Here is a 23,266-nt window from a genome sequence, read left to right as displayed (position 1 = left end):
AGTGCAACTCTGCCACCTCCTACCTTTGTAATCATTAGATAATTGACCTCTTTGGGCTCAGAGTCCTCATCTCTAAAAAGGGGCACTAATCTCATTGTCTGTTACAGAGACCAACCACAGGGAACAAATAGGATGTTTCCAATACAGCACTCAGCATAGAACGGAAAATGGCGGGCTCACCACAGTGGTGGCTACTGTTACTATTGCAATCAAATGAAGTTGTTCTTCTAGCAATGCTGGACACATGGAAAACATTAAAAAAAAAAAAAAAAAGACCCAAAACAAACCCAATGTTTTTGTTCATTTTTTTTTCTTGAAAGTAAATTGAATACCTCACAGTCTTGTTTTGCCTTACTTGCCGAGAATTGGAAGTCATTTGCTAGCTAGAAAGAGCCCTAAGCATGGAGACAAATACACAGTCTATACCTTAGCTTTGACTAGCCAGCATAGATGAGTCACTTTTCTATGCTGACTCCTAGTCTCCTCATCTGTACATTAAAGAGCCCGGTCTAAGTGATGCCTAAAGTCGGCCCTCAAGAGAGTCAGGAACTTGTAAAATGAGGCAGTACTGCATATGCCACGGGTCTGATGAAGCTCTAGGTAACAGGGGAAGGTTTCTCCTCCATCCATGTGAATAGTGTCCATGTGCATACACTCTTCTCATTCATTCTATATGTTACACATGTGCACATAATAGAGAGGAAAGGGGAGAAAACTAATACATTATCTCATTAAAGCATTACTCCTTACCTGTGCATACGAACACACACATATCTAAATACATGTATTGAGCACCTGCTGTGTACCGTGCATTCTTCTCAGCAGTGGGAATCTGGAATGAATAAAATGACATCTCTACTGCCTCAGGGAGATGCTGAACTGTAACCAGTCTCTAAAACCAAGAGTAGCTCAACACCAAAGCCACAATACAGGAAGGACAGCAAAGTCAGACAAGGCAACTAACTGGCTTAGTTTCTTTTCTGTTGCTGAGATAAAGTACTGCGACAAAAGCAACTTAGGGGAGAAAGGGTCAATCTTAGCTTGCAGTTCAAGGCATAGTCCATCATGGTGGGGGTCAAGGCAGTCGGAGCTTGGAGCAGCTCACCTTGTATCTGCAGTCAGGAAGAGAGAACAGTGAATGCTTGCACGCTTCTTTTCAGCCTCCAGTCTCCACTCGCACACTCCAGGATCCCCTGGGTCTTTCCATATCGATTAAGTCCATGCTTCTTAGAACCATTGGCATTTTGTTTTGGGTCCGCAGTGTTGCCTGTGGCTGTCTAAGACAGATCTTCACTCTGTTGGCTCTGCACTCAGATCCACTTTGGGCTGTCTTAGAAGTGAGGTTTCAGCCTAAGGTTTATCCTGCCAATGAAAACAAGGGACATGAACTAAAGCTTTTAACAACCAGTTCTGTAGACTACAGTGAAGCAGAAGCAAGCAAGGACAGTTGCACCCTTTCCTCATTGTGTGGCTTCATCTTCCACACAGGCTGCCTCTGCTTTCTCTGTATACATATATATTATATATTTACACATAATTTTCTATATTATAATTAACAGACAAATTATAAATGTTAATTATAATTAATGTAATAAGTAATGTACACAACATAAATACAAATTTATATAGCATATAAATTTACATATGTATATTTATATAATAAACACATAATTTTTATAATGCAGTTTCTATCAACCCCAACTCCTCTGTCACCCTTCCAAAACCATCCCAACATATCCCCTTCCACTTTCATGTCCTTTTTTTTTTGCCCCCATAAACCACTGAGTCCAATTAGTGCTGTCTGCTGGAATGTTGATTGCTCTTGTTGGCCAGATCTTGGTGAGGTCACCTTAGCTGCAATGAGTTCATGGGTGTGACAGCTACGTCATGGTGTGACAGCCACGTCAGCACTTTGCAACACCCCTCCCCATTGTTGAGCTCTTTCTGTCCCCTCTTCTGTGATGCTCCCCGAGCCTTGCTTTGGGATGCAGTTTAGAGCTGTCACCTCTCCCATGGGCTTAGGAGTGAACTTGTAGAACTCTGCCTCTCAAATTCTGGACCCCTGTGGCTTAGCAAGGCTTTTACCAGGTTCCATAAAGCCAGAAGCTGGAGTTTTTCTCCCTGCCTTTCACAGCTTCCAACTTGAACCATGCCTTGGGAGATCGATGCCTTTTCTCTCAGATCTTTCAAGGGCAGGGAACCCAAATTTCTGCTTTCCCAGTATAAGAGGCAGCCTTCACTGTCCCCTTCACGAGACAAGTGTTCTATACAAGCTTACGTACTGAAATATCTTGATACAATTGAGATTTTCTTCCCTAAAGTCAAAGACACTGGACAGCTTTGGGGCCTCAGGTATGACTCCCATAAATGGAGTCTCTGTGCCACCAACACCCAGAGCCCAGATGGCTGCGGCTGCTGACTATTGGGAAGAAGAGGACAAGGGCAGGTGTGTAATGACGGTTTGCCCTGGGAAGTCTCAGTGCCACCCTCGGGACACTGCAGTTCAGGGTTCAAAATAGTCACCTCTGCTATTTACTTGTGGTGGACTTCACTCTTGAGAAATCACTGTGGCAACAGGGCCATTTTGCTGTTGTACAGACAATGTCAGCATCTCAAAATCCAGAGCATTTTAAGGCAGGATTCCAACTTGTTATTGTGGGGACTAGAATTCCACCCAGGTGAAGTGACTCAGAATGGCTTTTCTTTCCCCCTTTGTTTTTGAAACTAAGCAATTACTTTTTTTTTTTTAAGGAAAAAAAAGTGCTAATGCAGAAGACTCTCTTTATTCCCCCCTTTCATTTATTTGAAATTGAACTTAACAAAGTCGGTTCTGAGCAAGCACTATATGTGAGTAATGCTTTTTGTCCATAAAGAGCATTGGCTCAATGGTATGGGAGTGCCCGCTCGCGCTCTGCTTTGTGGGAACGTCCACAATGACAAAGCGCTTGTGTCACGGTGTATAATGAAACTATAAATTGTTTTCATGAATGCTCTGAATTTGGTCTTTTATAGGGAAAATTCAAAAGGTATTTAGTGCCACATTTCACATATGTGAATAACGCCAGGCGGTGTAATATAGCCAGTGAAAGTAGAATCTACTCCAGGCCCACACGGGCCATTACGGTGGGACTGTTGGCCGGGCTTCATTCCTGGTACAAGGCGGGAAGGAGAGGGAGAGCTACAGAAGTACTGTTGCTTGAAGGCAGGAGTCGCAGCCAGGGACCTGGCTATTGAGGGGAGAATTCGGAGTGTGGCAAAAATCCTTGGCTCCTGAAGTAGGTCTCTGGTGATGGGTAGGTGCCTACGTTGGATGCTAAAAGAGGGTTTACAGTACAGTCTGTGGACAAATTCCACGGGGGACAGTGGCTAATGGGTTTCATGGGCAGGGATGAAGCCGTCAAGTGATTTATGGTTCAACTAAATGACTTTCATAATATTTGAGGGACATTTTTATGATCTATATCATATGGACTTATCCTCAAAAATTAAAAAAAAAGAAAAACAAAAACCGAACAGAAAAGCATGAAGAAAAAAATTTAAAGCTTGAGCAAAAGAAATACTAGGAAGAGACCATTCCTACTAATATTTATAAATATTTCATTAAATATGTTTATGGGTATCATTTTGTAAAATTTTATGCAATCTTATATATGGATACATATGCCACATTAGATAAATCTGGGATCCAGAAATCTATTTCTTCATAGATGCAATTTATGAGCCATCTTTTGGCTTATAGTTCCCCTTTTTAACTCATCTGCAAATAAATTATTGTATCCGTCTCAGTTTGTGAGAGTTCATAGACAGGTAACATTTGGCTATCTTTAGAGAACTGCATGTCTGTGGCAGCCTAGGGTTTCCCCGAAGCTTGTAACCCCTAACCGTGAAAAGGCGATAGGCACAGCCCCACTTGGGGGTGTAGAAGCCCACCTACCATCTCTAACCAGTGGCCGTTTGCTCCGCAGTACCTGGTGTGCAAACGGAAGCTGGAGAGTAAGAAGGAGGCCTTGCTCATCCTCTCCAAGGAGCTGGACACCTGCCAGCAGGAGAGGGACCAGTTCAAACTCATGGCCAACCAGCTGCGAGAACGGCACCAGGCCCTGAAGAAGAAGTATCGGGAGCTGATTGTAAGTTTGACACTGATGAGGCATCTCTAAAGACAGAGAACAGGGACGTGACATCCTCTCTTAGGAAGTAACCCGTTCCCAGCGGTTCACCAGTAGCCAGGTATATGCCTGTAAGCCTAGCACTTGGGCGGTGGAGGCAGGGGGATCAGGAGTTCAGGCTATATCATGGCCTAGAGGCTTAAGAACTTGTCTCAAGCAAGGGAACAAACAAACAAAAACACAATGTGGCCCGGGCCGTGGTGGCGCACCCCTTTAATCCTAGCACTTGGGAGGCAGAGGCAGGTGGATCGCTATGACTTCCAGGCCAGCCTGGTCTACAAAGAGAGTTCAGGATAGCCAAGGCTACACAGAGAAACCTTGTCTCAAAAAAACAAAAAACAAAAACAAAAAGTAGGGATGTGTATGCCACCTATTTCCTCTACAACCTAGTCTACATGTATGCACTTCCAGGCTGCTGGGTCTGGCTCCTGTGGAGATGGTCATGGTCACATACGTTTACTGTGGATGTTTTCTCATTAGCTTACTGATATGGACTTTTGCTTTTCAATTCAAAGAACGTTCATACCTTAAATCTGCACTAACCCAGAGGCTGCCAGCTGCGCATGACTGCCCAACTTAACTAAGTTAACTGGCATTAAAGGAAAATAGGAAACCTTGTCAGTTCCTCAGTGTCCTGCTACATTGCGAGGGCTCAGAGCCCGCAGGTGGCTGATGACTGCTGTGTGATGGCAGCAGAGAGTTCTGCTGGATGCCGTGTGCCAACGCTGTCTAAAGCACTTTACAGTGATGGCCAAAGTCGCCTATATTGGTCAGGGTTCTCTCAAGGAACAGAATTTATGGAATAAAAAACATATACATATAAAGGGTGTTTACTAGAATCACTTATGGGCTGTGGTCCAGCCAATCCAGCAATGGCTGCTTACCAAGGAAAGGCCCAAGAATCCAGTAGTTGCTCAGTCAAGGAGGCTGAATACCGTAGCTGGTCTTCAGGATGTGCAGAAGTCCCAGAGAAGCAGTCTCTAGTGAAGGAATGGACTTACTGGCCAAAGTGCGAGCAAGCAAGCAAAGAGAGCAAGCGTGCTTCTTTTACGTTCTTCATAGGCTGCCCACCGCAGAAGGTGTGTCCCAGACTGAAGGTGGGTCTTCCCACATCAAAAGATCTGTATTAAAGGAGTATCTTCTTACCTCAAAGATCCAGCTTACAAGTGGGTCTTTCCCTCACAGGTGTGCTTAGCCATTTTGGATTTTAGTTAATTCCAGATGTAGTCAAGCTGAAAACCCAGAGCACCCATCACATCACCTCTGGACTGGGACTGTTCTCTATATTCTGGGCGATTTGATTTTCTCTTGGGTTTGATTTTTTTTTTTTAATTTTAATTTTAATTTTTTATTAATTTATTCATATTACATCTCAATTGTTTTCCCATCCCTTGTATCTTCCCATTCTTCCCTCCCTCCCATTTTCCCCCTACTCCCCTCCCCTATGACTGTGACTGAGGGGACTTCCCCCCCCTGTATATGCTCATAGGGTATTAAGTCTCTTCTTGGTAGCCTGCTATTCTTCCTCTGAGTGCCACCAGGCCTCCCTGGGTTTCTTATAGATGTTTTAAAGGATGCAAGTTGCGCGGAAGTAGAGAAAGCAGTGCAGCTTCATGGCCTGACTTCCTCTCCTCTCCCCCCATCCCCCACCCCTGCTGATGTGATCCCTCTCCTCTGTCAACACGCTGCTCTAGAACTCACTATGTAGTCCATACTGGCCTTCAACTTGTGCTCCTCCTTTGTTGTCTTCCCAAGGCCTGGGGCTGCCGCTGTGTGCCCAGTTTCTGTTATGTACAGGCACTAGTGTTAACCCATCATCATTTTCCTGGGATCACTGAACTGTCCTGGAGTAGAAATAGAAATATTCCTTGAGTTGAAGCAGCTTAACATGCACATGTGACTAGCATCTATGTAACAGTACTTAGTTAGTGGGTGTGGTACTACAGCTGCCATCCCAGCACTTGACAGGCTGAAACAGGAGAATGGGGAGGTTGTGTCAAATCTGGACTACGTAGAGAGACGCTGTCTCCTTAAAACCATGATGATGATGATGATGATGATGCTGATGATGATGATGAAGAAAGGCTCCTCATTTAGTGAGTATTTGTTGGTTCTCCTGAAGTATTTATGTTTTCCAAAAGCACAAAAGGAAAGAAATTCAACTTTTATAAGTCAGAATACCTAGGAGAACTAAAAATTCTCAGTGTTGTTTATCTGAACAAACCAGATTTCATTCCTTAGATTATTCTCCCATAGATAATAAGAAAATGTGTGCATATGTGCATATAAGGCGTGTGTGCCTGTGTGTGTTTTTTATGTTTGTGTGTGTTTTTATGTGTGTTTGTGCATGTGCATGTGTGTATTTGTGAGAATGTATGAGTGTTTTTCATTTATCTGCTTGTGTGTTCCTGTGCATGCATGTTTACATGTGCATGTGTGTACATGGGTACATGTATTTTTTCACTGTTTACCTGTTTATGTGTTTTGTGCTTGTGTGTATGCACATGCACATGTTTGTGTACATGTGCACACGCAACATGTTTATGTATGTGTACATGTGTACACATGTATTGTGTGTGCCTATGTGGATTTGGATGTGTATCCATGTGTGTGCATGTGTGTGTGTATTTTTTCATGTGTGTGCCTGTATATGTGTTTGAATGCATATTTATGTCTATCCATTTGCATGTGTGTGTATGCATTATGTGCCTATGTGGTGTGTATATATTTATGTCTGTGTGTATGTCAGCCACTATTCCTTTTATTCTATTTCAGAGAACTTTAACCAAATGAAATACTATTTCAGTTTATGCTCTGCCCCAAAGTAAATTTGACCCATCTAGATTTCTCTTTTAGAAGCAGCATTTTGGAAACTACATGTTTGGTTTTGATTGGAGCTGATTCTCTGGGGTCCTCTCTCAAGTGGTAGTTATTTTTAAAGAGTTGTTGAGCTTGCTTCCTCACCTTACTAGCTGCATGGCTGATGGGGCTGGGTCTGAATTTAGATTCACAGTTTGAGATTCTGTGCTAACTGTGGGCACATGGTTTATTCTTAGGAAGTGAAACGCAGTATTTGTTTCCTTGTAGGATGGAGATCCATCACTCCCCCCTGAAAAGCGGAAGCAGGTAAGGTTTCTTCCTGGTATCTGGCAATTGTTATACCTGGTATGACTGTTACCTTGACAATTTGAAGAATCGGGAATCCCCAACTGAATAGCGCAAACTTCCCTTTTAAGTTTTCTGGGGATTTTTTAAGCTGTGGAGGACGTGGTTGTCTGCGGGATCAGGAGAGGCAGAAAGGACATTGAGCACAGCCCAGTGAGATGTGGAGAGACACCAGCGGACTGTGTCCCTGGACTCTGGGGGATTCCCTTGGGAGTCTGGGAGCTGAGAACAGTGAATAGCCCCTCACTGCGTGGAGAAGGCACGCTGTTCTGTGGCAAGGCCTTCCTACTTCTGACTTTAAACACTTCTCCTATCAAGAATAAGAAAACACCTTGGGAGTCCCTAGCTGTTTTCTTATTTTCCTCTGCATGGTAGCTAACCCTGTTTATCAATCAACCCCCTTTCTCACTTCCCAATGTATACACATGTCTGAATGTTCCTGATGATTCTGGTTTGCTCTGCTGGACCTCCTTTTCAGGCATGTGGCTGTCCTGCATGATTCTAATTATTTGGCTTCGCCTTGATTTTTATGTCTGTTTGGGTCAGTCCTTTTGCCTTATTTCTTTCTGCTCAAATGTTTATTTTTGTTTTTGTTTTTTTTTCAGATAAAACTGAACACTGCTTTATCACATCTTCCTTTGTTCTCCCCACACAAATCCTATTGTAATTTCATGAAATTTTTTTCATTGACTTGATAAAAATAAACATCTAAATTTGATAGATGAAAGGGAGTAACTCAATTTAATTTCTTTAAAAATTCTTTTTAAAATGCTGGCTATTAGTAAATTTATTGAATCTATTAATTTATGGATTAATTTGAACTCGTGTGTGTGTGTGTGTGTGTGTGTGTGTGTGTGTGTGTGTGTGTGTGTAAGAATGATCTTTTCCCCAAGACAGTGCTTCATACTGTGTGTGTTAGAGGGTGTCATGTACTCAGGTGGTGCTGACGTTAATGGTGCTAACTTCCGTGATGGCAGGCCTCTTGACCTGAACAGGACTTCAAAACTAGAGGGTATAATTCAGAACACAGCAACCATCTGTTCTCAGCTGCAGTGATTACCCCAACATGCTGTGTTCATAACTGACAGATGCCAGTGAAAACAGTTGATTGTTCAGGTACAAAGTGTTGCATGTAAAATTCATAGATTCATTATCTTGAGATTTCTGGTGCTGGCCAACAGAGTCAGTTTCTCTCTCTCTCTCTCTCTCTCTCTCTCTCTCTCTCTCTCTCTCTCTCTCTCTCTCTCACACACACACACACACACACACACACACACACACACACACACACACACACACACACACACACACACGGCTCTTATTCTTTAAATAGCAGCATGGTCCACATTCACCTGCCCAATGCTTCTCACTCCTATCCTCCTTCCCGCTCTATGTGACTAGCTTATAATGCTCCATGTTTGATCTAAAGTCTAATTTTTCTCTGTGGCTAATTGATGTTTTTTTCTAAACAAAATTACATGGGAGTTTATCATTACCGTTTAAAAAACTGAAATCCTTAATCTTGGCTTGCTGGGTGATAGCTGTAGGCAGTCATCTTCCCTGTGATTTCAGAGTTTGTTAGTATTCATGAAGGAGTTTTCCAGTTTTAAGTGCATTTGCGTTCTGCGACTTTATAATGACACATTTACATTGACTGGGGAGAATCTGATAAATTCCAGTAAGTCTGTCAAGCCGCATCCTTACCGTTCTAAAAATACAAGTTCAAGGTGCCAAACACGAGCACTGCAGCTTTTGATATGGTGCTCGGTTCCCATTCCTTGGGAATTAATGTGGTGCTGGAGCTTGAGCTGAGCATCTTCCTGCCTAGCTTGGAGTCCACTGACTACCCCTGTGAGACACAGCGGTGCAGTGCCAATGACAAAACTCTGAATGTCAGCTGGTCAAGGATATGATGGCCTCATAGAACTAGAAGGTCTGAGATGGGCCAGGCAAAGGGGGCTGTGTGGTCAGTTGTCTCCTGAGATTGTCAGTACCTTTGCTCTCTTCTGAGACATGTTTAGAAAAGAAAAGAAAAAAAAAAAAAAGAGTGTATCCAGATAGACTCGAAATCAGATAACAAGTGAATACTCTTTTAGGATAAAAGTGCATTCCATACAATGTTAGAGACACACATACCAAAATATAAGTCATCACTTACCTAAGGTTCAAACTCAGTTTACCTGAGAACTCTACTTGTCATCAGCATCTATGGCTGTGTTCCCTGAGCAGGAGGGGCAGTGTGCCTAAAGTTCAAGCCCTTCTCTCTGTCTTGCTCCACGAAGCCATCCTCCCATTCTTGCTCTAACCCCAGAGTGTTAGTTGGCTTGGCTTGGTTATCTGGGATGGGCTGTTTAGGGGTCAGCAATGATGTGCTCCAGCCTTGACAAGGTACCCTTGGGTACCTCGGCATCCCCTCCATAAAGCAGAATAAATATGATGCGGACTGTACAGAGTGTCCACGAGGGACAGATGATGTAGCACATGCCGAGTGCTCAGCTCAGTGCTTGCTTGGCATAGGTGAGCTTTAGTGACAGTTTCTTCTCCTCTCCTTTCTCTAATAAGGCTCCTTTGAGGTGAGTCTTTTCACTTGAAATGATCCCCGCCCCCCGCCGTCTCACAATGTTTTGTCAGCACTTTTCCTTTATTTATTTAATTTTTAATTTTCTCTCATTTTTTACTCTTATTTTATCTGTATCTTTTTCTTCCTTTTTTTCCTTTTTTAATTTATTCATTCATTTTCTATCCCAATCACAACCCCATTCCCTCCTCTTCTCCCAGTCCCACCCTCTCATCACTCCATCACTTCCCCCATACCCTCCCCTCAATCCACCCTGGCACATTCAGCTCGCATCAGGACTAAGAGCCTCCTCTTTCACTGAGGCAAGACAAGGGATCCAGAGGGAGGCAACAGAGTCCAAGTCAGAGACAGCCTCTGCTCCAATTGTTAGGGGCGCCACTTGAGGACCAAGCAGCCCATCACCTTCATATGTGTAGGGGGCCTACAATCAGTCCATGCATGTTCTTTGGTTGGTGGTTCAGTCTCTGTGAGCCCCCATGGGTCCAGGTTAGTTGTCTACATAGGTCTTCTTGTGGTGTCCTTGGCCCCTCTAGCTCCCTCAGTCTTTCCTACTTCAAGTGATTTTATTAAGAAAAAAAATCCCTTATTGATTTTTGCCAGCCACTTGAGTTTTAGTTAGTTCTAGACATCCAAGACTAGCCACCACATGTGCTTTGCCTGGTAGTTGGTGCATCCTTGGTGAATGCTGCATCTTTCATAGTTTTCTCGGGATTATTCTAGGCCACACAGCAGGTTCACAGAGCAAGGCTAGACTCTAGAAGACTGTGTGAGCAATGTGATGATTTGGTTCAGGGTTTTGGGTCTATCTTTGATTTTTAGTCTGCTTGAGCATGGTTATCACCATCAGTCCTGTCCAGAGCCATCTGCCACACAGAGGTAGAGAACTGGAATAGAGGTGGGATTTTTACTCTGTGCCACACAGAGGACTACTTGGACCTGGGTATAAGCTAATAGAATGCCTTTAGTAGCTGGTTGGTGATGACACTTTGTATTCAGGACCCCAGGGTCACACTGAACATTTCTCAGGGTGAACTTTGAAGCAGAAAAGTTGACCCGCTTCAGGTAATAAGAACAAGATGACAGAAGTAAAAAAGCAGCTTAGTACATTTGGATACTTTTCCAGAACTATAGACTTTGATGGATTAAGTCTTTGTTTTTATTTTGGCAGGTGGTGCTGTCTATATGCTGATGGCACTCCCGTCATGGTGACACTAGGGGCCTGTTATATAAGCTACTCTTGTTTCTGTCAGCCACCCACCCCTGCCTGACCTTAGTTTTGTCTGGTCTTTCTCCTTCCTTCTTAATCTCCTTAAAAGACAGACTTGAACTTCAGGCTTGTAAGTTCTAGGAATATAGTTGTCACGCCTTCCTTTTGGACCTTGGAATTCTTTTTTTTTTTCAAACAACTCAATTTCCAGTGGTAAATCACCCGTTAAAGAAGCTGTGAAGAAACCAAGACAACAGCAATCACACTAATAGCTTCTCGTGGGATATTGAAATGAAAACGTCTTCCCCTTACTCCAGGCAGAACTGTACACAGTGTGTCCCTTTGCACTGTGCAGAGAGATCATGGGAAGATCTCAAACGACCCTTTAAATATTTTTCTTTTGCTAAACAAGCACTTTCTGTGAAGGAGACAAAGGGGGAATTGAGATGATCTTGGGTTAATCTTCTTAGGTGATGAAATTCTTTTTGGTCACATTGGCACACCCCTCCTCCCCAAACTCCTTCTAGAACAGACAGTCAAACATATCTTTAATATCTTTGTCTTTGGTTGTTTGACTTCAAGCACAAGTACCGTGGGAGACATCTCTCCCGGCCCACTAGGGAGCCTTTGCTTTCTTGCCTCTAAAAAGGAATGGCTTATTTATACAGTGACATGCGTAAGATGACAACTCTGGGGAAAATGGAGTGTAGAGTGGCCCTGTTCAGAAAAGGAGGGAGCCTTTTATTTCAGTAGCAAAGTCTTCTTGGTCAAGCTTATTTTAGTCCCCAGGGTCCACAAATCAGACTGACTTTGTACACGAATCCTGGTTTTGATGCAGAGGACCTAAAACTTCCTTCAAAGACTTCAAGAGCTTTGAGGTGTGCTTTTATAACACTTTGAAAGAAGTGACTTAACTGTCACATTAGGGAAGCTAGGAGGCAACCCAGGTCCAGCTGCTCCGGGCCCCTCCCCATCATGGCTGCCGCTCCCTCTTGGCTTTTAGGGTCTGCAAATCCTCATGACAGGGCTTGGCACAGAGTGTGGGAGTGCCCCTGATTCATAGGCTCACGGAGCCTAAAACACTTGGGAGTTATTCTGGGAGCCACTAGCGAGCAGAAACAATATCACAATGTCCTAGATCGCAAATGTTCATTTAAACTGCGCCTTCCCCAAAGTCACTCTTCTGCAGGTTTTTGCCTGGAAAGACATTCATCAGTGAGAGTTGGGGAGACTGAGGTAGGAGCGAGAGTGCTGAGCTCTTGTCTGCCCCAAACTATGCACTGAACAAGCTCTCTGTGTCTGCTGCTGGTAAATAGGAAAGCTGACAGTGTGATGGAGGTGATAGCGCTGGCAGTCTCTATGCGCAGGGGCCCTTGCTAATCAAGTTTTACTCAATTACTGTGAACATAGGAGTTGCCACTGGACCAAGGCAGCACAGTAGAAACTTCAATTAAATTTGCCATCAATCACAGGCCTTAAGAATGCTGATGTTTCATCAAATGTGGGGTGGGTATATATATATATATATATATATATATATATATATATATATATATATATATATATATTTTTTTTTTTTTTAATGTAGTTTTGCTTTATCTAGTGTTTTGCCCTATGGGAGCTGTGGATTCAAGGGGCCCAAGATGTAAACTTCCTAGTGCAATGCAACTCGGCAGTGTTTTCTCAATCTGCTTTCCATTTCTCTTTCTCTTTCTTGACAAAGTCAGGGATTTGCTTTTCTTTCTGACTCATTTTATTTTAATTTTAATGACTTCCTATTCTGATAGTCTGTAAATTGAGAGGTAAGTTATAGGACTTCCTAGTGTACATCATGTATGTATGTATTCTGTGTGTGTGTGATGTACATGTGAGTGTGGGTACCTGTGGACATCAGAGGTGTCAGTTCCTCCTAGAGAAGGAGTTATAGGCAGTTATGAGTTGCTTGGTATGGGTACCAGGAATCAAACTGGTCTTCTCTGGATGGTGCATACTCCTAACAGCTGAGGCTAAGCGGTCTTTCCAGCCCAAGCCCTAACATTTTATATTATGATGTAGACTAACCTTTCCATGGCTCTATGACTAGGGTGATGTGTGTTTTGTAGATTCCAGAGGAGTTGCAGAAAAGAGAGTAAACTTCCCTAATAAGAATTCCTACCAGAAGGTGGTCAGGAGGTGAGAGGTGCTGGCTCCCTGATGTCTTCATATGAGCCATCAAGAGGTGTGACAGCTGCCCTGTGCAGAATATTCCCAGAGCACACTGTCCTCACAGTAGGAGCTGCCCTGGGGAGATGTACCTAGGCAGCACACATCTGTCTTTGGGTTTCTATTGCTGTGACAAAATACCATGACCAAAGGCAACTTCGGGGGAAAGGCTTTATTTCACCTTATAGCTCATAAGTCTATCATCTAGGGAAGCCAGGGCAGGAACTCACAGTAGAAACCTGGAGGCAGGAACTGATGCAGAGGCCATGGAGGGATGCTACTTAACAGCTTGCTTAGCCTGCCTTCGTATAGCACCCAGGACCACCAGCTCAGAGGTGGCACTGTCCACAGTGAGCCAGACCTTCCCACATCATTCAACAATCAATAAAATGCACCATGGAGGCATTTTCTCAATTACGATCTCTTCTTCCCAGATGACCCTAGCTTGTGTCGAGTTGGCATTAAAAACTATCCAGCGGCGCATGCATCATCCACCCATCCTGTGCTGGAGCCTGAGCTTCTCCTTAAAGAAAAGAGTCTCCAGAATAGAGTGTACCATGAGCCTTTAAGCCTCGCCTCTCCCTGCTTGTTACTAAGGTTAAATGCTATATGTATGTTGGTGTCTACTCTGAATGTGCATGTACATGAAGGTGTTCGTGTGCAAGACGAGTGTGTCTGAGTCCCCTGGAACTGGTGTCATGGGCAGTTGAAATCTCTAGCCATCTGGAAGAGCAGCCAGTGCTCCTAACCACTAAGCCTTCTCATCACCCCCTTCCCCTCCCCCCTCCCCTATTTTATCCTATCAAATCTCTTTCTTTCTCCATCATGACGTAACTATTTTACCTGTTTATTTGTGCGTGGGCACTTCTTACACAGACCGTGCATGGAGGCCAGAGGACAACTTTTGGTGGTGAGTTCTCTCCTTCCACCACGTGGGTACCAGGGCTTGAACTCAGTTGCCCAAGTCAGTAGGCATCATCACTGGCTAAACCTTCTCATTGGTCCTCTGTCCCAACTTTATTAGGCAACCTTCTAGACAGAAGGGTGAGGATTCTATAGTTTTCAGCACTCCTATTATCAAGGAGAACATGTCTACCTTTTCCAGCCCCATCTCAATATTTAAGAGAGGCTCCTTTGTATGCCTTATTGAGCTTTTCTACTGGACCACTTGCCCTGGGGGTGGACGGAAGTACTCTCCTGGAGTTGGCTCCCTTCCCTCTGAACCCCTAGCACATGGCCACATTCTTCCTGGGCATTTCTTTCATGAAGTGCTATTCTAAACTGATGCTCACAGGTTCCTTCTCAATAACGGGGAGACAGCGCTCTGCATAGCTGATAAGTCATAAGCAGGCACCACCTGCTCACTTGATAGATTGTTAGAGCGAGGCTGTGAGTCATGGGTGTTATTTTTGGTCAGAAGAATTGTATGAACTTTCTTCCTCTATTCCAAGCTCTTTGAAAGGTGCCACTCCCCCCGCCCCAATATGAGGTGTATCTCAAGGAATTGGGTACCCTAGCAGAATAGTCATTTTCTGGTTTTCAGTTACTGTTTCTCAGAGTTGGGACTTGAATAGAGAGAGATTGTGTGTTGACAACCTTATCTGGTGAGTATAAAAGAAAATTACAGTCACCAGCTTTAAGGCAAGGGTGCTCCTCCCTCCCACTGCTACCTCTGAGGTCAAGTTCAAGGCAGGGGTAGATTTACTGTGAACTCCCAGCCCCACGAGCATTGTGATCCCACCTGACCACTGCCACTGCATTGTGGGTGATGGCACCACGAGACCACTGCCACTGCATTGTGGGGGATGGCGCCACGAGACCACTGCCACTGCATTGTGGGGGATGGCGCCACCTGACTAACACCACTGCATTGTGGGTGATGGCGCCACCTGACTAACACCACTGCATTGTAGGTGATGGTGCCACCAGACCACTACCACTGCATTGTGGGTGATGGCGCCACCAGACCACTACCACTGCATTGTGGGTGATGGTGCCACCAGACCACTACCACTGCATTGTGGGTGATGGCGCCACCTGGCCAACACCACTGCATTGTGGGTGATGGCGCCACCTGACTACCGCCACTGCATTGTGGGTGATGGTGGGCTGCCTGGTTGTACTGTGTTGCATTCTTTCCAGCTGTGTTGCAGACTGAGTAAAGTTTGTTATCATGGCTCCGGTTCTCCGAATGCCTTCCTTATTGCACCCAGGCATCTGCCCCAGCATTTTTGGGGATCTTGAGTGTTAATCTTGGGTATCTGCCCTGCTCTATGTCCAAATGTCGTGGAGCACCAGGGTCAGCGCTTCTCAGAGTAAGGTTGTAGGTCGTAGGTCATAGCTGAGATGCAACCTAATTGTTTCTGGCTCATGACAAGATAGATAGGGAAGTTGGAAATAAGCTTTCAGGGGCATAATAGAACCATTTTATAGGAATGGTTTTTTTTAACACACTTGAGGTTTCCTTAAGGTGATTTTCCTAGTAATTCATGTTGGCTGCATTGCACAAAAGCGTTGACCAGGGGTGGACCGAAGAGCACTGTTCTTTTGCTGCATGGGATTGAGTCGCCCTGGGTTTGCTAATTCAGTGGCAGTAGTCACCAAATGTTGGGGTCTCCCTGTACCCCAGGGGGTGATGCCATTGTTGATTGTGAAGGGAACGTCTGGGTAAGGTGGGCCTTGCGCTTTGGTTTCCTTCTGAGTTTTGATTGCTGCTCATGGAAAGGTGCAAGTGGCAATGTTTCCTCCCTGGAGACCCTCCTTCCTGCCCGATGTCTGCCATTTCACCTGGGAGGATGGGCTGCTGGCTCACTGAACGATCCATGAGCTAATCTGGGAACTTCCTGGAGTTCAGTGGAAGCAAGGCAAAGGGAAGGAGCCAGGAAATGTCAGTTAAGAATGCCTCTTACTTTCACCAAGCTCCCTGGGCCCAGCCTGTCTTGTGTCTTTGAACTGTTTTCCCCCAAAGAACTTTGAGATGTGGGTTGAGGGATGTGCCTTCCCTGCCTGGATCCTTCCCCTAGGATGACCACAAGGTCCACTTGTCTCTTTTTCAATGTGGCCTCCTCTGCACACTATTTCCAATACTTGCTTTATTTTTCCCTAAAAGCTTAATTTCGGACCTAGTGGCCACTCTCATTCTGTGCCATGTAAAGTAACATCAATTACATGTGAGCTCACAAGAGCACAGACTTGTCCTTTTTGTTCATTACTGGGTCGTAAGACAGTACCTAGCACAAAGCAGATGCTTTATTTATAAAGTAAACATCTGTATAAATAAACAAATGGACAATGTACAGTGCAGGTACAGAATCGTAAAGAGCCAGCTGTGGCCAAAGAGGGACCTTCTATGTCCCCACAGCCCTGTCTTCTGGGTGCTTGAGTGGGAGTCACGGAGGGGTGCGGGGGGGGGGGGCGAAGAGCTTTAAGCAGCACCTGCGGGGTGCCCAGCCGGGGACTCAGCATTCAGTGTTTACCTCGTACATTTCAGGTCATCATATGGAAGGCAGTGTTAGTTTCTTCTTGTAGACAGAGAAAATCTCCCATGCAGCTAGTGACAAAACCGGGAGGTAACTTTGGCTTCTCCTCCAGAGAACTTTCCACAGTCAGTAGGGAGCAGTGTTCCCTTGTTTTCTCTGTCTGCAAAAGGGAGTGTGCCCTTTCTCATTCCCTTCAATGTTGAGTCTCACGAGAGCAGAATTCTGGGGAAATGGGGAGGGAGATGTTGTCAGCTATGAGCCATGCAAATGTGGGGTTGAAAAGTTACATTGCTCTATGAAATGGAGATTGTATTAGGGAAAGGAGTCTAGAAGCCAAGGAGCTGGGGCTTTGTCCCAAGGCGAGGCGCCATGCGAGGAGGCACTGGTCTCGGTCATTGGTGCATCTACTCTCAGCGCCGAGGCCAGAACCTCCAGCTCAGCTTCCCTTCCCCCCTTTTAGCTGTACTATGGAGCAATTTGGGATGGGTGGGCGGGGGTGCAGAGAGGACCAAGTTCCTCGCCCTTCATGGGACTTATGCTTTAGCAAGGAGAGGGAGTCAGGAAATAAACAGCGAGCAATAAACCATGAAGTGAATTATATGGTATGTTAGGAGATGGCATGCGCCTCAGACAAAAGGCACAGGAGCCAAGGGGAGGGTGGCCGTGTAAAATCGAATGGTCCGGGATAGGGAGGACCTATGGGGACCGGTGACCTCTATGCAAAAGCCAGACGGAGTTGACATAGGGTGCGGGTAGGAAGATGGAATCGGGCCCCGCATTTAGGAACAAAGACACGAGCGTGGAGCTATGTTGGAGGAAGAGACAGAAGGTCTTCCCAACCAATGGGCTGCGGAGGCCCAGGGGAAGGAGAATCTAGGATGGGTAGAGTCCATCTTTATATTTTTCCCTTTGCTGCCTTTTTCTACCCAACATGACTCTTCCTGGAAGTGTAGCATCGAAGGCCTTGGTGGTGCGGCCACCAGAGACGGCTTGTCCGTTGATGCCTCTGGATTTGGGTTTTCTCAACTTCAGCATGAAGGAATCTGGGGACTTCTCTTCCCATGTGCCTCGTTGAGTAACTGCTCAGCCTTGAGGCTTTTAGACGCACACTCAGACCTGTGTGACCTTGCTCAGTGGCTAGCTTCGCTAAAGGCCAATGAGCTCACGGCCAGTGGGGTGAGAGTCAGACCAAGGTAAGGGTAGTTGTCTGTGGAACAGGGAATGAGGTGAGCTGTTGGCAGCTGCATGGAGGGTGTCAGGGGTTCAGGGGAATCCCAAGAGGAGATGAGTATACATCAGATGGTGCCAACAATGCTACGCTGGTGGAAGGAATGGAGCTGGCTGGCTGGTGGGGATGCACCACAGTGTACAACTGTAATCCCATTGTTGGGAGGTGGAGGCAGGGGGATCCTTGGGGATCATTGGCCAGATGGCCTAGAGCAGTGGTTCTCAACCTTCCTGACGCTGTGGCCTTTTAACACAGTTCCTCATGTTATGATGACCCCCCACCCCCCAGCCATAAAGTCATTTTGCTGTGGCTTCATAACTGTAATTTTGCCAGCGTTATGAATTGCAATATAAGTATCTGAGATGCAAAATCCCCTAAGAGCTCATGACCCACAGGTTAAGAACCACTGGCCTAGTGGAACTGGTGAGCTCCAGGTTTAGCAAGAGAGACTCTCACAAACAAACAAACAAACAAGCAAGGCGAAGAGCATCGAGGAAGGCATTCAATATCGACCTCTGCCTCCTGCGTGTGCACACAAACAACACACGTGTACACATGTGCACACACAAATTCTGGCCAGTGACATATCAAAGAAGAGCTCATTTAACGTGACACCTTTGAAGGAGCAAAAGAAATGACCTGCATGAAAAAAGGAAGCCTTGCTTACACTGCTGGCCCTAATTGCAGAACTGAACACTAACCAGTTTGAAAGTGGACACGCACACACGTGTGTGTGTCTGTGTGTGTGTGTGTGTGTGTATATGGGGTACATGTGCACAAGTGTGTGCTTGTGAGGGTACAGAAGCCAGAGGAGGACATCAGATGCCTTGCTCTAGGACTCATAACCTTATTCTCTTGAGGCAGGCAGGGTCTCTCGCTGACCTTAAAGCTAAGCTAGCGGCCAGAAGCCCCAGAGACCTTCCTGTCTCCTGTCTCATAGCACTAGGGTCATATCTGTGCACATAACCATACCTAGCTCCCTCCTTCCTTCATTCTTTCCTTTTTAAAATTTTGTGTTTTTTGGGGGAGGGTTGTTTTTCAAGATAGGATTTCTCTGTGTAGCCTTATCTGTCCTGAACTTACTTTGTAGGCCAGGCTGGCCTTGAACTCACAGAGACCCACCTACCTCTGCCTCCCTCGTGCCTAGCTTTTTATATGGGTGCTGGGGATTTGAACTCAGGGCCTCATGCTTGCTCAGCAACCTCCCAGGATAGACACTTTAGTAACAAGCTGTAAAAGAATGCTTTGAAATAGTCAAGAACTACTGATCCCTCTGTAACCTCTTTGTCTTTGGAACCTCCCTAAATAATGAAGGCTTGCTGCTCGCTGCATCCCCCTCTCCATGAGCTGCTGCTCTGTGGCTTTGCGTGCTTCCTGCTTTCACACACGTCCACTTGCGCTGGGATCCGTGGGCTCGATCCAGCTGAGCTGGGGGCCGGCATCCGTGAGTCAGGAAAGCCCACATTTGTTCATACCTCTGTGCTGATTGCTGTTGTGTTGTGTGTTGCTTTCTGCAGGCTAATCTTGCACAGCTGCTGAGGGAATCTCAGGACAGGAATAAACATCTGGGAGAAGAAATTAAAGAACTTCGGCAAAGGCTTGGCGAGGTCCAGGGTGACAATAAGGTACTGTGGATGTTGACAGGAAAGCGCTCGCCGCATGAGTTTGCACTGGAGTGTCTGAGTATTGTAGCACATCAGGAAAAGTGCCGCAGCATTGGTTGAAAAATTGTCATAGGTTTTTATATTTACAATAATGAAATCTCACAGTTAGGCATTTGTCGTTACCATAGGCCCTTTGTGTGTGCACGTGCACGCATATGTGTGTTTTTGGCCTGCTCTAAAATGCTGCTCCAACCCATCCTATAACTTTTGTTATATTCCGCGTGGTGGTAGACAGCATGTGGTTGAAGGCAAAATAAAACCAAATGCGGTACTTCCTCCCTTCTCTACAAATAATGGATTTGTGGCTCAGATGATTTCAATTTTAAGTAGTCATTCCCCTAATGATGTTCACATCACCAATTTACTTTATTGCTAAATTTGGCAATTTGTATGGAACATTGCTCAAAATCCACGGCTCGGCATTAATCAAACTCCCCTGTTGGCAACGTTAATTATAAAATATGAACTCATAAACTCCAAACTAAATGTGTGCACTTGCTCTCTCCCAGCTGAAGCTGCGAACAAGAATACAATGGAAAAACAGGAGGAAAACTACTGAAGTTAAATTCTGCCTCCCCCTCACCACCCCCCCAAGTAATTTTCTGTTTCGCCCGGCTCCGATAGATTCATTTCCAGCCCTTTGCCAGAGGCAGTGTTTGCAACAGAAACGACATTGGATTCCGAGTCAGAAAAGCTATACTGTGTCTCTGTGTGTTCAGGGGTGCTTTCTTGGGGGAGATGTTTTCTAGATGCTATCAAATTCCTTGACAAATGAAGGTGGCTTTTGCTCTTGTGGGAGGTTGTTGCTCCTCAGTGGGAGGAGCCATTTTGAATGATGTTCACTTTTTAAAAAAAAAAGCCTGCTTAGTACTCTCTGGGAGACAGTTGCAGAGGTCAGAGAGGCCAGTTCTGACTGCTGGATGGGAAACTGGGATGTATGGTGTCTTCCCTGCACCCTATCCCTGTTTGTGTACTAGAAATCTGGCCCATGTTAGTTACTTGACAGAAGTGACCTGAGGAAGCGCCTTGGTGGCAAAGGTACAGGGGCAGGACCAGCAGGTGGAAGCAGGAAGAAATGGCACTGTACCAAGTTGTCTCCTTTCGCTCAGTCCACTAAGCTCCCAGAGCCTATGTTTAGGGCGGGTCTTCCCACTTCACTTAAGCTAACCTAGGAAACCCCTCACAGCTGTGCTCGTGCTCCGTCATTTGTTTCTATGGTGATCTCAGTCAGTTCAATTGACAATCAGGACTACAAATCACAGTGCCCAGTCTGAAAGGAGCTGGGACCTTTAGAAGTGGGGGCTACACAGCTAAACATTAGGTGGACCTCAGAGAACTCCACAGAAGAGGGAGAGGAAGGATTGTAGGAGCCAGAGGGGTCAAGGCCACCACAAGAAAACGGCCCACAGAATCAAATAACCAGGACTCACTGGGGGCCACAGAGACTTGAACCGAAAAATCAGCCTTCATGAGTCTAACCTGAGTCCTCTGCATATACCTATAGTTGTATAGCTTGGTGTTCTTGTGGGGCTCCTGACAGTGGGAGGTGGGGGGCTGTCTCCGACTCTTTTTGTCTGCTCTTGCAACCCTTTCCTCCTACTGGGTGGCCTTGTCCTGCCTAGTCTTATTGTAACTTGTTATGCTGTGTTCAGTTGCTATCCCTGGGAGGCCTGCTCTTTTCTGAAGGGCAACAGGAGGAGGAGCTAATCTGGGAGTGAGGAGAGATGTGGGGTGGGGTGGGGCACTAGGAGGAGAGGAGAGAGGGGAGGCTGAGAGAAGAATTTTTTTAAAAAACGGCAAAGGAAATAGGGTCTAGCAGGTTGGGCCTTGAATGCCCTCACCAAGGCACTACTTACTCCCTGTTTACTGGAGTGAGTTGGGTTTCTGGTTGCTCACAAGAGTCAGTACCATCAAAGCAGCTGTCCCCTCTCTTCTATCTCACTTCCTCTCTCTCCACCTGACATCTTCTGCATCCACCATATAGTACTGCGGCCGTGAGGCCCTCACTAGAAATCCTCTAATGATGCGAATGGAGAAAACCTCTTTTCTTTGTAAAGTACCTGGCTACAGGTGTTTTCTTATAGTAATGGAGAAATGGCTCAGCAGTTAACGGTACTTGTTGCCCACACTAGAACTGGAGAATTAGAATTTAGATTCTGGCTTTTGCTTAACAAGCCAGGTGTCCTGAATGTGTCTGTCACTCCCAGCTCTGAGTCAGGGCAGAGACAGGAAGTTCACTGGGTTTGATGGCTTCTAGCCTGGTGAAGAAAACTCGAGCCCCCAGTTCACGGGGAGACCCTGTGTCAAAGAACCAGGTGGAACATGACAGAGCGGAGTATCCAGAACTCTCCTCCGTTCTCTGAGAGTGCACATAGACATTTTATTTTAGGTCACCGTTTCATGGCATGGAGTACATACATGCACACAGTCACATAAATAAATGTATTAAGTAGATAAACAAAAATATTTTTAAATGGGCTACGTTTTTATTTATTTATTTTTGAGACAGGGTTTCGATCTGTAGTTTGGGCTGGCCTGGAATTCATATGTAGATTATACTAACCTTGACCTCACAGAGATCTGCCAGCCTCTGCTGGGATTAAAGGTGTACACTACCGTTCTTTTCCATCCTATCTACTATAAAAATAAATAAGCGAATCTCTGTTTTTAACATAACTTTTAAACATTAGGCATTATTATTCCTGCTTGTGAAATAGGGACGAGCACCCAAGAGGCACAGCAGGCTCCCATATGCTGGGTGTGTCACATAGGTCAGAAGTCAAAGGCCAGATCTGGTAGTCCCTTCCTCCAGCAGTAAACAACAGAGTGTGGTCTTTCTAATAAAATGTGCAGTTGCTCTCTTTAAGCTTGTCAAAATACAAAGTGGATTTCGGAGACACCATAAACCAGTCGAACAGTTTGAAAATGTGATAATTTTTGATTCATGTTTCTTTTTTTATTAGTTTATTACCTGCCCATTTCCTTTTGTTATTCCGAGCTGCCCCTGAGTTTAGCTTTTCTGACTACCTTTCTGCTTCATCAGTTGGTTTACCTCTTGATCTTTTGCCTTTTCTCTGGTGTATGTGTGTTGTTTTCGTGGTTTTTTGTTTTGTTTTTTGGTTTTTCAAGACAAGGTTTTCTCTGTGTATCCTTGGCGGTCCTGGACTCACTTTGTAGACCAGACTGGCCTCGAACTTACAGAGATCTGCCTGCCTCTGCCTCCCAAGTGTTGGGATTAAAGGCGTGCAGCACTTTGTGGTTTTGATGGTTGTTTCTTCTTGTTTTGATTCGTTATGCCACATGTGGCTCCCACCCCTCTTTCATCTTCTAGACTCAGGATATGTCCTTGTCATGGTGTGCCAGGTGTCTATGGTCTGTCCTCTGCTCGTTTTCCCAGCTACACCCTGACTAAATATTGTCTTCCTCATGCTGGCCTCAGCCTATCTGCCACACTGTGTTGGGCCATGGGATCTGTGCACCTACTGTGCACTCTGCACCCTTCTCCTCTACTTGCCCTTCCACTCATTCCCATCCCAGCCAGGTGTCCCTCCTGTGTGTGTGTGTGTGTGTCTGCTCT

General features: G+C 45.4%; 1 protein-coding gene across 1 annotated transcript in view; it reads left to right on the top strand.

The window, feature by feature from the left end:
• Ccdc149 (coiled-coil domain containing 149) overlaps positions 1–23,266 on the top strand; it is a 67,017-nt gene that overhangs the window by 5,116 nt on the left and 38,635 nt on the right. The window contains 3 exon segments of the mRNA XM_051164771.1: positions 3,966–4,127; positions 7,254–7,292; positions 19,543–19,650. Of these exon segments, the coding sequence (XP_051020728.1) occupies positions 3,966–4,127; positions 7,254–7,292; positions 19,543–19,650 (309 nt within the window).

This window comes from Acomys russatus, chromosome 22 (genome assembly GCF_903995435.1).
Source record: "Acomys russatus chromosome 22, mAcoRus1.1, whole genome shotgun sequence".
Lineage (NCBI taxonomy): Eukaryota > Metazoa > Chordata > Mammalia > Rodentia > Muridae > Acomys > Acomys russatus.
This window is presented reverse-complemented; position numbering and strand designations above follow the sequence as displayed.